Genomic DNA, 17,217 nt, shown 5'->3' with positions numbered 1-17,217 from the left:
CGCCATCAGACTGATGAACACACGTTTGATCTGTGCAGCGGAGGTGAAGCGTGTGGGAGACACTCTTCTAGGAATGGCCACTCAGTGTGTTCAGGTGAAGAACGTGGTGAAGACCTCGCCTCAGACGCTCTCCAACCTCTGCCTCAAAATCAACGTCAAGCTCGGCGGCATCAACAACATCCTGGTGCCGCATCAACGGTGAGAGCGTGATTTAGATTTTCACTAACAGTCACGTGTTTCTGAACAGTAAGATAAGTCTCTTCTGCTCACCAAGCCTGTATTTATTTGATCCACGGTAGTGTAGCTTGAGCGTTGACACTTTATCCAAACCTTTTCATAGATCGGCAGTGTTCCAGCAGCCGGTGATCTTCCTCGGAGCAGATGTCACTCACCCGCCGGCTGGTGATGGGAAGAAGCCGTCTATTACTGCGGTAAGCACGTCACACAAACGCTGCATTTGAACACTTTCAGCTGTTCTCATGAACCTCACATGAGTGACTGGCACATTATAAGCAACTATCTTGAAACCATAGTCATGTAGACAAGAGGCTGGAAGGCAACCAAACAGTTTGTGATATTTCTAAGTGCTGTTTAGAGGCAGAAATCTGTTTGCTACCTCAATTCAAATTCAGTTCAACTGAAATTTAAATTCAGTTCTGAGTGGCACACAGTCTGTACAGTTTTATATGGATTTTTACAAAAACAACAACAACAAAAATATATTTTAGGTATTATTTATATACTTTCATATTTATAACATATAGTATCATATTACTATATAGGGAAAATTGATTTAAAAAAATATCCAGTTTATACAACAATAATAGTTTGGCATCAAAAAGAAAGAATGCAGATAATAGCACATAAATGTAAAAAACAACAACAACACCACTGGTCAAAAGTTTGGGGTCAGTAAGATTTTCTTTAAAAGAAATGAATACTTTTATTGAGCAAGGATGCATTACATTGATCAAAAGTATAAAGACATTTATAATGTTACAAAAGGTTGATATTTCAAATAAGTGCTGCTCTTATGAACTTTCTATTCATTAAAGAATCCTAAAAAAACACACAAAAATATGAGCAGCACAACCGTTTTCAACTGATGATAATCAGAAATGTTTCTCAAGCAGCAAATCAGCATATTTTCATGATTTCTGAAGATCATGTGACACTGAAGACTGGAGTAATGATGCTGAAAATTCAGCTGCGCATCTCAAGAATAAATTACATTTTAAAATATATTCAGATATAGAACAGTTATTTTAAATTGTAGTAATATTTCACAATATTAACTGTAGTTTTGATCAAATAAATGCAGCCTTGATGAGCAGAAGAGACTTCTTTTAAAAAAAAAACCTTAGAAAAACATCCTTTTGAATAGCAGTGTATGTATAGACATTATGATCAGAATTTGTGTTCAAATTTGGACAAAAGGTTTAGAGAGATATCAGGCATTTTTAAAATTGTGATTTCAAGGGCTGGAAAATGTTTTTTTTTTTTTTCTTTTTTTTTTTACATTTAATTTTTTTTAAATATATATATATATATATAAGCTAGAAATCACTTTTTGTGGGTGCAAACTCTATAAAACAATTTTTATAAATAATAATCATAAATTGCAAACGATTAGAAACATTATGGTAATCCATTAGTCAAAAGGCGTGTCCCCCTGTGGACTGCCTGCTGTAGCTATTGTTCCTTTACCAGCAATGGCTCTATTTTTATATAGCCTACTTAATTTTAATTCATGCCACATTTACGATTACACTGCCTAATTCAATTTGCATTGTTTTTAAAGCTAGACATACAAAATCTAAACAAAACTGCATGATAATTTCCTCAAGCAGTCATCAGATGTGTTATATAACAAGAGCAGCTATCATTGATCCAGGACATAATGAAGTTATATAAATGTAACCCAGCTCTCTGGAAACCCAACCTGAGCCGAAAGCCACTTCATTTGAGTCTCAATGCGAAGGCTGTAATTACCAGCCTGCTGCTCTTTGTGGCCGAGTGCCGCCCAGTTTGCCGCCGGCTCCAGAAGTGGCTCAGAGCACGGGCCGAGTGAAAGAGAGGACGAGCCGGAGGTGGGCAGGACAGGATGGGAGCTTTGAAAAGGGAAAATGGATCGCCGGTGACTCACGGACGCAAAGGAAATGATGTCACCTCCCGCCCTGCGCATGCAACCACTTGTAAGCGTGTACTCTTTCGCCGGTTGCCAAGCGATGGTGACAAAGGCCTGAGTCACACAGACAGACTCCAGAACATTTACAGAGGCTGGATGAACTGCTGCCGATGATCGTTGGCTTTTCTGCAACTTGGGGGCAGCAGATTTCTCTACTTTCTCTGCAGGCGGGCACATTTGTTTAGCATTGTTTGGATTTTTCACTGATTGCTCTGTTTTTACTGTGATTAGGTTTAAAACAGCTGTGTCACGTTCTTTCTTGTTATCAGTTTGTAGTCATTTTAAGTATTCTGGTTGGTTGCTAGGTAAAAATCCATCCCAAAAGTCCACATTTGGCAACCCTTTGTTTGCTTCTCTCATGTTGCCTGTGTGTGAACAGCAAAAAAAAATTTTTTTAATTTTTTTTTATGTCTGATTTGTGCCACTTAAATTTATTGATTTATTTATTATTATTTAGTCTGATACATACACTGCCATTCAAAAGTTTTGGGTCAGTAGGATTTGAATTACTATTTTTATTCAGCAAAAACACATTACGTTGACATTTATAATGTTACAGAAGATTACTTTTCCAAATAAATGCTGTTTTTTTTTTTTACTTTCTATGCATAAAAGAATCCTGAAAAATAAAATATATCACAGTTTCCACAAAAATATGAAGTAGCTTAACTGTTTTCAACATTGATAATAATCAGAAATGTTTCTTGAGCAGCAAATATCAGAATGATTTCTGAAGATCATGTGACACTGAAGACTGGAGTAATGATGCTGAAAATTCAGCTTTGCATCACAGAAATAAATTACATTTTACAATACATTGCAATAGAAAACACTTATTTTGAATTGTAATAATATTACATATTTTTACTGTATTTTTTATTTTTATCAAATAATGCTTAAAAGACTTTAAAAAAAAAAAGATCTTACTGACCCCAAGCATTTGAATGGTAGCATATCTGATCACCGTCTAAATACTCATATCTCGTTTTCGAATGAATTTGGATTTGTCATGACTTTTATTAAACCTCATTTTTAATGCAGCATGCTATTATTTACATTAACATTTAGTCATTTTGCAGACACTTTTATCCAAAGCGACTTACAATTGGGGGATACAGGCAAACAGACACAGGAAGTGCTTGTAATAACAAGTTTTAGACATTGTTCAGATAAGTACACGCTAGAAAGAGAAGGAATAAATAAAGAGAAAGACAATTGTTTTGTTTTGTTTTATGATGTAACGCGCTGTGACGTGACTCATCTGTGCAGGTGGTGGGCAGTATGGACGCTCATCCCAGCAGGTACTGCGCTACCGTTCGAGTACAGCGGCCCAGACAGGAGATCATTGAAGACCTGTCGTACATGGTGCGAGAGTTACTCATCCAGTTCTACAAGTCCACCCGCTTCAAACCCACCAGAATCATCTTCTACAGGGACGGCGTGCCAGAAGGACAGTTACCACAAGTAAGCACTATTATGGTTCATTCAGAAGTCTCTTCTGCTCACCTAGGTTGTATTTATTTGATTAAAAATACTGAAATATTATTGCAGTTTAAAATAACCGATTTCTATTTGAATATCTGTTCAACTATAATTTATTCCTGTGATGCGCAGCTGAATTTTCAGCACCATTACTCCAGTCTTCAGTGTCACATGATCTTCAGAAATCATGAAAATATGCTGATTTGCTGTTCAAGAAGCATTTCTGATTATTTTTCAGCGTTGAAAACAGTTGTGCTGCTTCATATCTTTGTGGAAACCTTGATCTTTGATGAACATAAAGTTGGAAATAACAGCATTTATTTGAAATGGAAATCTTTGTAGCATCATAACTGTGGCGTCCTTGTGTAGATCCTGCACTACGAGCTGTTGGCCATCAGAGACGCCTGCATCAAGCTGGAGAAGGACTACCAGCCGGGCATCACATACATAGTAGTGCAGAAGCGCCACCACACCCGCCTCTTCTGCGCTGATAAATCTGAAAGAGTGAGTTTCTGCAAATCAGAATTTAATCACGATTAATCGCATCCAAAATAAGCTTATTTAATATGTATACACACATGCATGTATATATTTAAGAAAAATAGGCTGTTTATATATTAAATATATTTATATGTAATATGATAATATAAATATAATGTAAATATTTTCAAAATATATACTGTATGTGTGTGTTTATATATACATAATATATAAACACAGTACCCATACATACAGCGTGTAAACAAAAACTTTTATTTTGGATGCGATTAATCATTTTACAGCACTATATTTTGTTAATGTATTGAATTTTATTGGATTTTTGTTTTTATCTGAATTTTAGTTTTAGTATTTTTGTTGTGTTTTGCCATTTTACTCGTTTTGTATATTTTGTCTACATAACATTTATTAAGTTTTAACTTTAACTTAAACTAAACAAAGATGAGAATTGTTGCATCCACAACTAACTAAAATAGAATAGATTTTTAAAACTACTTTGAGTTTATTTATTTATTTTTTATATGCTATAATGTTTTTTTTATGGTTTTAGTTTGAGGTATTTTAGTACTTCAGCTTATTGTAAACAAAATGAGATATGTTAATTTAAAATAGCTTAAATAAATGGTCAATTTTAAATTAATTAAAAAGTAAACATTGTTTAAATGAATACTTTAAATAAAAAAAAAATTAATTAAAATGTAAACATTAAAAATGTACATGTAATTCATCTAGCTGGATTTTTCATGTTTTATTTTGTTTTAGTTAATTTTATTTATTTAGTTTTTCTTCATTTAGTTTTAGTTATTTTAGTACTTCATCTTTAAATGAAAATGAGAAATATTGCCTTGGCAACTAGCTGAAATAAAACTTATATATTTATTTATTTATTTTCAGTTAAGGTTTTTTATTTAAATTTCAAGTAACAAGGAGTTTTTTTTTTTTGTTTGTTTGTTTTTTTAAATAAATATAGTGTAGGTTAATTTTGCAATCTTGATTCTAATCAGATCGGGAAGAGTGGGAACATTCCAGCAGGAACTACGGTCGACACCAGCATCACGCATCCGTTCGAGTTTGATTTCTACCTGTGCAGTCATGCAGGTATTCAGGTGAGCTCACAGACTCGGCGCAAACATTCATTCATGGCCGTGTGCCTGTGACTGTGGTGTGACGTTCTGTGCTCCTCATCTCAGGGCACCAGCCGACCCTCACACTACTACGTCCTGTGGGACGACAATCGCTTCACGGCTGACGAGCTGCAGATTCTCACCTACCAGCTGTGCCACACATACGTGCGCTGCACCCGCTCCGTCTCCATCCCAGCGCCTGCGTACTACGCCAGACTCGTGGCTTTCCGTGCCCGATACCATCTGGTGGATAAAGAGCATGACAGGTGAGGCCAAGATCAAGAGCATCTAGAGTTTAAATGTTACTAAAATGCATTAGCTATATAACTTCATGCTGACGCTCTGTTCCAAAACCTACATTCTAAAGAGCTGTTCCTTTCCACTGACCTGCTTCTCCATATCTACTAGATCAGGGGTTCCCAACATTCGCTTTGTCAGCCAATTAGCCAGTTAGTATCCTCTAAAATTATAAGTTGATATTTCAGCAATTTAACGACACTATTGCATGACATGCAAATTAATAGATAAATTATTCAAATACATTTTTAGTAAGAGTTTTATTTTTTTATTTTACAATTGTTAATATATAGGCATGCACATATATAGGACTTATTATTATTATATAATGAATATTTAAAATATTGAATATTATATTTTAATAAATAGAAAATATTGATATAATTAATATTTAATTATAGGGCTAATATTTTTATTTTACACTGCAATTTGCAATACTAATATTAGAATACTGATATATTGATATATTGGGACTTTTTGTTGTGGAAATTTTGTTTATGATCAACATTTCTTTCACTTTACATGTCATTTTTATTTATTTATTGAGCTTTTTGCAGTGCATTCTGGGCTTGCCTTTTCTGAAAGGATACATGAAATTAAAGTATTCAATAAGATTACAAAAATATCCCTTACAAAGCCTAAGCAAGGCAAGAGTACACACTTACAAATGTATTAATATAGTAGATTTAATAAACAATGGTAATTCAAAGTGCTTTACATGAAAGGGATTTAAAAAAAATAATCATAAAAGAAAAAAGAACAATAATAAGCAAGGCATAAAAAAAATACAAAATAGATGTAAAACGTGCTAAAAAGAAGAAAAGACAAAAATGCATAAATAAGATGAAACAATGCAATCAGTAGGATGCCAAAAAATGCTGTTTAGGTAGTGAGAACAGAGCTTTAAATCATTCTTTATCTTTTCTGCTTTGTATTTATTTGATCAAAAATACAGTAAAATTGTGAAATATTATTACAATTTAAAATCACAGTTTTCTATTTGAATATGTTGTAAACAGTAATTTATTCCTGTGATGTGCAGCTGTATTTTCAGCATCATTACTCCAGTCTTCAGTGTCACATGATCTTCAGAAATCATTTTAATATGCTGATTTACTGCTCAAGAAACATTTCTGATTATTATCAATGTTGAAAAAAGTTAAATGTTGAAGCCGTGATACATTTTAATAGAACGTTCAGAAGAACAGCATTTATTTGAATATTTGAATCTAACATTATAAGTGACTGAACTGCCACGTCTGATACTCTAATGCAAGTCCTTCTTTATCTGGTCTCTGTGTTTACAGCGGGGAGGGCAGTCACGTCTCCGGACAGAGTAACGGTCGGGATCCTCAGGCACTGGCCAAAGCCGTGCAGATTCACCACGACACCCTGAGGACCATGTACTTTGCCTAAGCAAACCTTTGCCACACAGCCCTCGAGCCAGTTCCCCGGGTGCTACCAGTCCCAACGAGGAGTCTCACACTTTGAGTTTCGTTCAATCTGGCTGAACTATGCTCTTTTTTTATTTAATTGTGTATTATTGTAAACTACTTTCGCACTCCCACAAGTACGCATGTATGCAATACGGAGGGAAGGACAAAGACGAAGCTGTCGTTTTGTATGCCACCACAAAGCTGCCTCTTAACCTGACGCCCCAAGTGGAGGAATCGTTGTTACTTCCTTTGGCATTATTTTTATTGTTGTGAAAGTTTCTTTTTACTTCTGTGAATGACATGGTACATAAGCACTTAGTTTTAGTCAAAAGGCAGTGATCGACCGTAGCAGAAGCCGCGGACGCAGGTGTCTCGGATCGATTTTAGACTCGCCGTTAGTTAAAGAGTGGCCGAATTAGCGTAACGATAGATGGACCACTGAGTGCATCGCTGCATTTGCACTCTCACATCAGCATAACACCGAAACCAGCATTATGCACCAGCCAACCGGTGAAAAAGGGCCCTCGTCTGTAAAACGTGCAGTTTACTTGCACTTGAAAAGGATGATTTTGCTAACTCTTTTTAACTTCCAGTGCACATAAATCTTCCTGAACTTAGAGGAATAGTTCACCCAAGAATGATGATTTTTAAAATCATTTATTCGCTCTTGTCATTGCAAACCCTAGATTGTTTTTGTTTTTTCTCCCATGAAACAGAACGAGCTGTTTTCAATGCAGCACTAAATAGATGGTGATTAATAATGTGAAGCTTCAGCTACGTGTCATAAAACTAGTCCGCATGACTTGCATATTATAATCCAATCATTTTAGTTTCCTGTAAGAAAAAGACCCCAATTTTGAGTTATTGTTCGCTATTTTTTTAAACTCTGCTTTTTATGTTTTAAATCAGACATTTTGCATTTCTGCATTTTTGGGTGAACTTTTCCTTTAAACCGTATCTTCCACTGGCCTCTGTACACGAAGCAATACAAGGTCACTGAAAGCAGTCATAAATAATGTTTAAGGTGATGGAAGAGAATGAGATGCCGAGAGCTTGAACCATGCAGGAATAGCTGTTTGTAAATAGTGAGCCTGTCCTCTTTCCCACACAGGCTCACGAAGGCCGTTGGGTCGTCATAGCCGTTCTGCATTGTTTTCAAACGTGCCGTTGGTAACACTGCCACATTCCCTTCCCAACAAGCACATTTAACACTTGCCATTATCATTGCACCTTTTTACCCTCGCCTGACGCCCGTGGGTGCAGCGAGAATGTGGGCATGCCGGAAAACACCTTTTCCGCAGGTTAGGGGAGCATTATGCCATGTAATCATGTCATACGGTGGATGTATGAAATGCATGTTTAAACTGAGTCGGTGTTGTAACTGGAGCCTCTTAGTAATCATATTAAGTCTGAGCCCGTACTAATATTTGATGCCATACTTTCTCACCCGTTTGCCTTAAAATGAAAGAGCTGTCATTACAAATCTGGATTTTTTTTTTCTTTACACAACTGCATACAAATAACACTTCATAGGGTGAACAAATAATGACAGAGTTTTCATTTTTTGGTGAACTTTCCCTTTAAGGAAACCTTAAAAAGTGGCTTAAGAGTCTCTACAAGGGTGAAAGACTCGCCTCAAAGCACCTAAAACGGTTTGTTGAAATTCAAAGGGATTTTAATGGAATGGTTGACCATGTTTTGTTTTTTTACTCACCTTTATGAAATGTATACAAAGACACGCCTTTATATTAGGTTTTACCAAACCAACGAGGTGATTTTTATTGATGCCCGCTGTACAATATTGATCCGGTCTGTCCTAGACTAAATATTCTGATGCAGTACTTGACTCTCAGAAGTCACAGCATCTCATGGCTGATGAAGAAGATGGAGGTGCGTGATGGTGTAATTGGAGAGTGAACTTCACCCGACCTCAATGTTTAAGCAATATTAAGCCACTGATAAAGAACAGTCCATATCATAGCACTTCCCGGTAGATTCAATGAATGAACACATAAGCAAGTCATTTTGGCTCTGTATGTAATAGTTAGAGGACTTTGTTCGGGATGATTATTTTTTAAAGGAAATAAAAGTTGTTTTTTATTAAATACTGTGTCGAGTCCTGTTTTCAGATGCAAGGGAGTCTGGGGTTGAAACACACAACTGTATTTGATTCTTTACTGCTTTTTGCAGTGACAGTGTTTTGTTCATCAGTGGATGAATCCTGGGCATCATTTGTCATTTATACATCTAATTCTATTGGTGTACCAAAACCCGTTTACTTCCAAAATACAACATTTCGAACAGAAACCAGATTTCAAATTAAAAAAGCAAGTTTTTAAATTTTGATAAATGATGTCAATGTTTTTCTCTGGAATAGCATGCATGCTTCATTAGACCAGGAAAGTGACTGTGGTCCGTTTTGATTTCATGTTGACTTTAATCAATGGCGTTTTCATGCGTCCTTTGTAAAATCACTCTTATCATCTATTCTGTTTTATTAAATGGATACCATAATTCACACCGTAACACCATAATTCATGTTATCAGTATTCATTCTTGTGCAAGTTATTGTACCGAATTGAATGCTGCAGTTTATTTAAGAATGGTTTTATGAAGATGAATGAGGCCTAATAAATAAAATCACTCTTATCATCTTTTCTGGTTAATTGAATGGGTTACGATTATATCATGTTATCGGTTTTATGATGGAACAGATGGAAAAGAAATGATTGAGAGATCCTTTAACCATTGTATAACCAAAAAAAAAAAAAAAAAAAACAGCAGAATGTTCAGAGAACGTTTAGAAATAATGTTTTTATGACTTCATGGGAACATTAGCAAAATGTTCTCAGAAAATGTTTTGTTAGCAGACAGACAGACAGACAGACAGAGAGAGAGAGAGATATAGATAGATAGATAGAGGGAGGGGGGTGGGTTGGTTGGTTAGGTGGGGGGGGGGGGGGGGTGGATAGATAGATAGATAGATAGATAGATGCTAACTGACATAGCATTTATTACAGTAGCTACAGAAGCTATAAAATATATCATCTGCCTTATTCTGTGATAAAAATGGAAAAAAGTTTTTGTAGTATATAAACCAATCATAATCATAAAATTGTCATTAAGAAAATATATATAAAAAAAATTACAGAATACAAATTATTGGTTATTGTCCAGCACTGTATTTTATTTATTAGCCAATTAAAAGACATTGAGTTTTTTTTTTCAATTAGACAAACATACATAAAAAATATTAATAATTATTATTTATTATTATTATATTTGACATTTCTGCTCCCCCCCAAACTTCTGAAATGATTGCTACGCCCCTGCCCTGTAACATAGCTGCAATATAAAACTTCAGCTATATGCTGTGTTATCTTCATTTTAGGAATCAAATTTTGGTTTTGTGGTTTTGTGGCTCCACGTGAATTTTATTCGGTGGGAAAGGGGCCAAAATGGCTCTTTTGATGTTGAAGTTTGCAGACCCCTGGTCTAGGGTGACCATATTTTAGTTTTCCAAAAAGAGGACTGTGGGTGCAGGGCGGGGGGCTGGGGTGTGGTTGGTGGTTAATGGCGAAATGCCTAAAGTAGCTCAATCTCAAACATCAAAACTCAAAATATGTCATTTGCATATACCTGATATACTTATTTCACAGTCACTGTTATGCATATTGATCATAAACACAGCTTAAAAGCTTCCTAGCAGTGGCCCTTCTTCAAAAAACTTAACATCTTGGCAAGATTTCAGCTGGTAAACCCTTGCATCGCAGAAATTCCAAAACCTATCATTCACACAGAAACTGCATAGCTTAATGACATAAAACATATAAATAAGCACAAAAAATAAGTAAACTGACAATAACTCAACTAGCTTTTTAAACGAGAGAACTTTATTGTCCAAAGGCAGCTACAATACTAACATTTAAATCTTAATTTCTACATTTCAGCCATTCATACATTTAGAGATGCACTGATCTTAACTTTTCATGGCAGAATACAATACTGATTTTTAATGTATTTTATTTAAGCAAAAGACAAGAAAGAATGAAAATATGAGAATATGGTTAGTTGCTTCATTATATTTTGATCTAAATTATACTAGAATTTGGTTTGACTTACGCTTTGTGTAATTAGGCTACATAAAACACACAATGTTATTATTATAATTGCTACAGTTTTTTAACTGCTTACACACATTTTCAAAACTTTGCATCTTTTTTTAAACTTTACATACGAATCCAAGAATTGCACAGACAAAATGCAAAATGCCTCATTTCTCCTGCATTCAAAATAACACAAACACATCTCAAAACCAAACATTTGCCATAATATTAATTCCTGTTAGATTTTTGTGTGTGACATAAAAGATTGTGTGTTGTGTTTTGCAAAAAGTGTTTTATGAAATTGAAAACTGAGTCAAAAGGCAGAGAATTAGTGAAAATTAGAAACTGTATGACGAGTAAAAATTTTGTGTGTAAGCTATTACTTCTTTACAGTTATTTTTTTGTTTTATTGGTTTATGTTTGTATGTTATGTTTGTTTTATTTGTGTACTGTATGTGCACATTTGTGTGTGTTTTGATAAGAATGAATATTAATTGATACAAATTTGTTCGTTTTGAATTCATTGTGTCTGTATCTGAAAACAAAGTAGTTTTATAATGTAGTTTTATATATAAAAACACTGGTGTATAAATAATTAACTCAACTGTTGCGTAACTTCAATCCAACTAGATTTTAACCGAATCCAACATTTTTTAGCGAGTGGATAGAACTGAATGTTTTTGCGAAGGATTTTGAGATGAAAGAGGCTTAATAAGTAGGTGATTATGATGATGATGATGATGAGGCTGCCTCAAACCCCGTTCCTTCCCTCGCGTGCTCGCGCTTCCCCTCGCAGCCAATCAGCGCGCGGCTCTCGCGGCAGGTCCGTGCGTCGCGCTCGCGGAGGATCAGACGCTCCATATTTAGCTGAAGCGAGTCTCGCGGAGGCTCTGAGTGTCAGAGAATCCCTGCGAGAGAGAGAGAGTTCAGCCCCCAACTTATTTCGTGTCAACGCCGGCGTACAACGAGGGGAGTACGTGCCATCGAAAAGCCTCGAGCGTCGAAGACGGAATCCATGGAGGATCGGGGACGTTCGCGGATTTTTCCCCTCACAGATGGGAACGTAGCTTAGCTGGTTAGCCTGGCCCCTAGCAGTAGCAGGCTAGCCGTGTCGAAGAGCGGAGGCGACATAAGTTGACTTTTCCTCGCTGTAACGTCATAACACCTCAACAAACCGCCCCAGTCTTTCCAAAGAAACATTTCTGAAGGCGTCGCCGTCACAGAAACAGCGATTCGGGACTGTATTGAGGGGAACTTCTCGTCTTAGCTGGCTGGCTAGCTGGCCGTCACGTCAATCTGTCAACCGAACCTGAAATCCAGACCGGATAGTTCGAGCGAACCTCCCCCTCTCCTAAGATAAACGAGCTTCTGGGACACTGGATTAGGAGCTTTTAAACCGGGAGGAAACGCTCGCACTGGGTTAACGGAACCGTAGAGTTTCTGAAGTTCGTCTACTGCGAGCCGGGGACGGAACCGGACAGAGACCTCATGAATGGAAATCGGAACTACAGGTGTGTATGATGTTGGGTCTTTGCAACGTCATGACGAGGGACTGAATGGATAGATATTTGTGACCCCTGACCACAAACCCAGACATAAGGGTCAATTTCTTAAAACTGATATTTATACATCATCTGAAAGCTGAATGAATAAGCTTTCCATTGATGTGTGGTTTGTTTTGTGTCTCCCGTTTTGTCAAAACGATTCACAAATTGGTCAGAATGATTCATTAGTAATTCAGTGTGAATTTCACAGTTTAAAACATGTGGAAACCCACTCACCTTTTATAAAATAAGAATGCATATTTAATCTAATGATTATATATTTAGCCAAAAACTGAAGTGATTGATTTTAAGATAATAAAGGTCATCAGACACTAACAAAATCCCATTGGTCATGAAAAGCCAGGATGCCAGGGTTTCAGCTTTTAAGTGTCTCGAAAGCGTTTCCACTAGAATTCTCATCAGGACCGCTTGTCTGTACCATAGTCAATCGTTTCTGTGAAATACTGAGTTCATGTTTGTACTGTTCTTTGCACATGTCTTGTAATGAGGTTTAGATCGGAGCAATTATCTCATTGTGCCTCATCGTGGGCATTTTAAAGGCTGACTGTGAGTCATGTTGTGATGTGATGAAGCGCTGGTCAGACATGATGAGGGTGGTGTGCCTCATGTAACCAGCAGTGAGTGGGTTAGTATCGGGTCAGACGAGTGACCTCTCATAACCTCACTGACATCAAGCTCAGAAGTTCATCATTGGCAAATTTCCCATTTTTAAGCGCACTTCCCTAAAGTTGCGTATTCCTTTTTGCTTGCGGCTGTTTTCTTGAATGATACTTGTTCTGTGTGTTGACTAATAAGGTGGTATTTCAGGGGTCTGCATTGTGTCACCTGTGGAATACCCCAATCTGAAGGGGCTTTGTGAAGAAAGGCTATCTTGCGCATTGGATTTTCCCTTAGAACATGTTCAATGGTTCTGTACTATTGCTGAGAAATAAGGCTTTTTCAAGATTGTGTTGATTGATTTTTTTTTTTTTTTTTTTGGCCCCTGAGTAGTTTGCAATGTAATTGGCTGCCTAAAGGGCCCTATGAAATCTGATTTATTCTTCCCAAATTATGTTTTTCCATTTTCTGGATTCATTTTAATAGTTAAATTAAATATTATTCATCAATTATTCATTTTTTTTTCTCTAAATTTAGTCTGTTTTTTAAATCTTTTTTATCCCATTTGTATTTTTCACTCAAAAAGCATGTCTAATGATTGAAATCATAAAAATGGTACAATTTAACAACAATTTATTAAGGTGGTGTTTAATTTGTTCTTTTTTTCTTTTTCGTTCTGAAATGGTCTGGATTCAATTTGCGTATGCTTAAAATGTTTTAGATTCTGTTTTAATGGTTAATAAGTTTATTGATGGAAAAAAAGCATGTCCAATTATTTAAATCTTGAAACTTATTCAAATTTAACAACAGTTTATTGAAAGTTTAACAACAATTGCAATTTTAGGGCCCTTTGAAATCTGATTTGTTTTTTCAAAAATTCGTTTGTTTGTTTATCATTACTTTGCGTAGTGCATTCTACTCTACGATAATATATTTCTGTCACAGTTTCATCAAGTTAACCCAGATTTTTATTCCTGACAGATTAGGACATTTATCCATCCAAAATCTGCCAAATTACGTGACATTCAGCGTTATATTGTAAATTCCATTTTTATGTCTGGATTCTGCGGTTCACTGGATTCTGTGAGTCTGTGCATCTGTGCTGTGGAAACTAAGTGGCCAGTGACCGTGAAGAGACCTAACCTGTGTGGTTTTAATAGGTTTGATGCTAAATATGGCATGGCTCGAGGTGTTTAATAACACCATATGTTTCCTGTCACCAATCTAAGCCCCTGTTAAGGGGAAGCCCCCGTCGGGTGGGTACAAGCCAAAATGATGTCGTTTTCCTGCGCAGGTTGCATAAACGTTTTTTCGAACCTTTCGAGAGCATGAAGTCACTTAATGATCAAAGTGCCAAGCTTTTCCCAGTAGTTGTGCTGTTGTGCCACAGTGTGCTGCGTTGACTTTTGATTGCCGCTGTTTGTTTGATGGCAGTGCCAAAGCAGAGGAAGAGTTACATCCTTTGTTTCAACAAAAGCCGCTCGATCTCCTCCCATCGCCCATAAGCTGATGACATGCTATGTGTGGTTTCTATGGTGAGTGCAGTTTGCCTTAAACTGCATTGTGGATAGCCAGTACAGTGATGGTTTTTGGGGGAGGCCCAGTGAGATGGTGAAATAGTTTGGGGGCTGCCAGCGCTGTCTGTCAAAGACAATATATATTTGCTCTTAAATGGCTTAAAAGGGTGATTTTAAATCATCATTTCAACTGAATTGCAAATTGCAGTTACATAAAACCACAGTATAACGTAGTAAACATTAGTTATCAGTTTAGCTTTTATATTCAGATATTCATTTTTTGCTTTTTTTTTATTTTTTAAAAATACATTTTTATAGATATGTAAAACAAGCTGTTCATCTTCAGAGGTTATTGATTAATGATTTTCATTAACTATCAAAATGTATTTATTAGGGTGAATTTGAACCACAATTTCAACTGAACTTTCACTGCAGTCAAGATTGGAAATATTTAATGCAGCTATGTAAAACATAGTAAAAGTCTAGTTAAAAATGAGGCATGTTTTAAAAACTTTACCCCCTAAATGAACATTTAGTTATTAGTTTTTAAAAGTAACTTATTTCAGAATTGTTTCTTGCATAACTTTTCATTTTTTTACTTTTATTCAAAGCAGTATTACTCGTGTAAAGCAGGTAATCTTGTTGTTATTGTGTGAAATTAAGCATAAATGGAACAATGAAAACACAAAATGTATTTATTGTTCATTTTAAGTGTTTTTTTTTTTTAATACATAATTTTAACCAAACTTTCTGGATATTGTATCCAATTAGTTTTAGAATATTTATGCAGTTATCTAAAATACACTAAAAAGTCTAATTTTAAATAAACAGTTAAAAATAATAATGTTGAAAAATTTTTCCTTAAATTAATGCTGGTTATCAGTTTTTAAAAGTAACTTATTCAAATAGGGTTCTTGTGTTAATTTCACCTCTGTCATTATTCTGTGCAGTTTTAGTCTTGTAAAGCAAGCTTTTTTCATAAAAAGCATAAATAGAGCAATGAATAACCAAAATGTATTTATTGTGTTGCTTATGCTTTTAAGTATTGCTGCATATTATTTTGCCCTTAAAAATAATCAGTGCATCTCTCATTTAAGAGACCTATAGCCAGTTAAAAAGCAGTCAGTGAATGCTCATGTCATGATATTGCATTGTTTTATATTGGCCAGCCCTGTTCACCACGTGCACTGCACAGTCACTATGACCCATCATAGCCCAAGAATGTGATCCCTTTCATTTTTTCACCACGTGCACTGCACAGTCACTATGACCCATCATAGCCCAAGAATGTGAGAAGAGGTTTTTTGGATTGTTTTATGTATGGCCTTAGCAATCTCTCTGTGTGCATGCCCTCTCTGGTTTGTAGGCCAAAGAGGCTATACCATTAGAAAGAGAAGGGTTAGGAAGGAGTTTATACCATTTGAGGTGATATATGGTTGAAGCTTGACCTGGGTTTTAAGTTTGATTCTTCTGTGTGTTTTATTTGGTTTTAATGTGTTTTCAGATGCCTTTGCTTAGTATAGATTAATTTCTAGTGTAATTGCTTCTTTTCTGTGTGATAGTTTGTCTGTTTCTTGCTTTGCTCATATCAGATTAAGGCTGTTAACTAGACAGGGCGCCTTTCACCTCGCTGTGGTGGAATCTCAACCCAGAATGTGTATCCCCAACACCCCTGCTTTGCCAACGTCAACGGTGTCCTTTTCGTATCTGCGGATTCTATTGAGTCTGTTATTTTAAGTGAATCAAAAACAATTTTAAAGTAGTTGGAGCAGTTTCTTACTAAACTGCAGGTTTTTTTAAATGATTGCTTTCTGCTTTATATTACTTTATGCTCAGTGTTTTTTTTAACTGGTGGTTTGTATCGCAATGTTTTTATTTTACATTCTGCCCAAATTCTGTTTTGGAATTTAATTTATTTTTTATTTTGAATTAAATTAATTTTTTATTGTAGATTGTTTGAGGGTCTTTTGGAGCTTGTTTGAAGGGTTCCAAATTCTGCACAATAGAAGATATGAGTCTGGACTTTCTTGACAATTGTCATTTTATAATTGTAAGCTTGTTACTATCATTTATCCATAAATCAACTTTTTTCTTCCCTTATTTAAAACTCTGTCCATCTAGTCGGTAGAATTTTATAAAAGGGTTAATGAGAATATTGGTTGTTGTCATTGTTTCTGAATTTTTTAGGGATTTAATTTAAAATTTATGAACTTTACCCAGGTGAATCCAACAATTCCTTGTTTCTTTTTATTTAATATCCAACATTGCCAAATTCTGTAACATTTCAATTCCTGTGAAAATCGTGATACAGGATCTGTCTTGCATTTTGTACCTCACAGAAACCATAGGTCTATACCAATGTGTAGTTAAAGATGCACATTTTGAGTAATCTGAGGTATTTTACATG

The 17,217-nt window shown here is 35.7% G+C and overlaps 1 protein-coding gene and 1 pseudogene across 1 annotated transcript in view; both read left to right on the top strand.

Annotated features, from left to right (window-relative positions):
- LOC109083959 (protein argonaute-1-like) overlaps positions 1-9,130 on the top strand; it is a 29,903-nt gene extending 20,773 nt beyond the window's left edge. The window contains exons 13-19 of the mRNA XM_042741758.1: positions 39-198; positions 341-431; positions 3,458-3,652; positions 4,040-4,174; positions 5,173-5,274; positions 5,359-5,558; positions 6,897-9,130. Of these exons, the coding sequence (XP_042597692.1) occupies positions 39-198; positions 341-431; positions 3,458-3,652; positions 4,040-4,174; positions 5,173-5,274; positions 5,359-5,558; positions 6,897-7,005 (992 nt within the window). The 3' untranslated portion in view covers positions 7,006-9,130. The remainder of the gene's footprint in view (positions 1-38; positions 199-340; positions 432-3,457; positions 3,653-4,039; positions 4,175-5,172; positions 5,275-5,358; positions 5,559-6,896) is intronic.
- A 2,784-nt stretch (positions 9,131-11,914) lies between these two features.
- The window catches only part of LOC109083968, a 40,596-nt pseudogene continuing 35,293 nt past the window's right edge, over positions 11,915-17,217 (top strand).

The sequence above is a fragment of the Cyprinus carpio genome, chromosome B16 (genome assembly GCF_018340385.1).
Source record: "Cyprinus carpio isolate SPL01 chromosome B16, ASM1834038v1, whole genome shotgun sequence".
NCBI lineage: Eukaryota > Metazoa > Chordata > Actinopteri > Cypriniformes > Cyprinidae > Cyprinus > Cyprinus carpio.
Note: the sequence above shows the minus strand (reverse complement) of the source record. Positions and strands in the feature narration are given on the sequence as shown.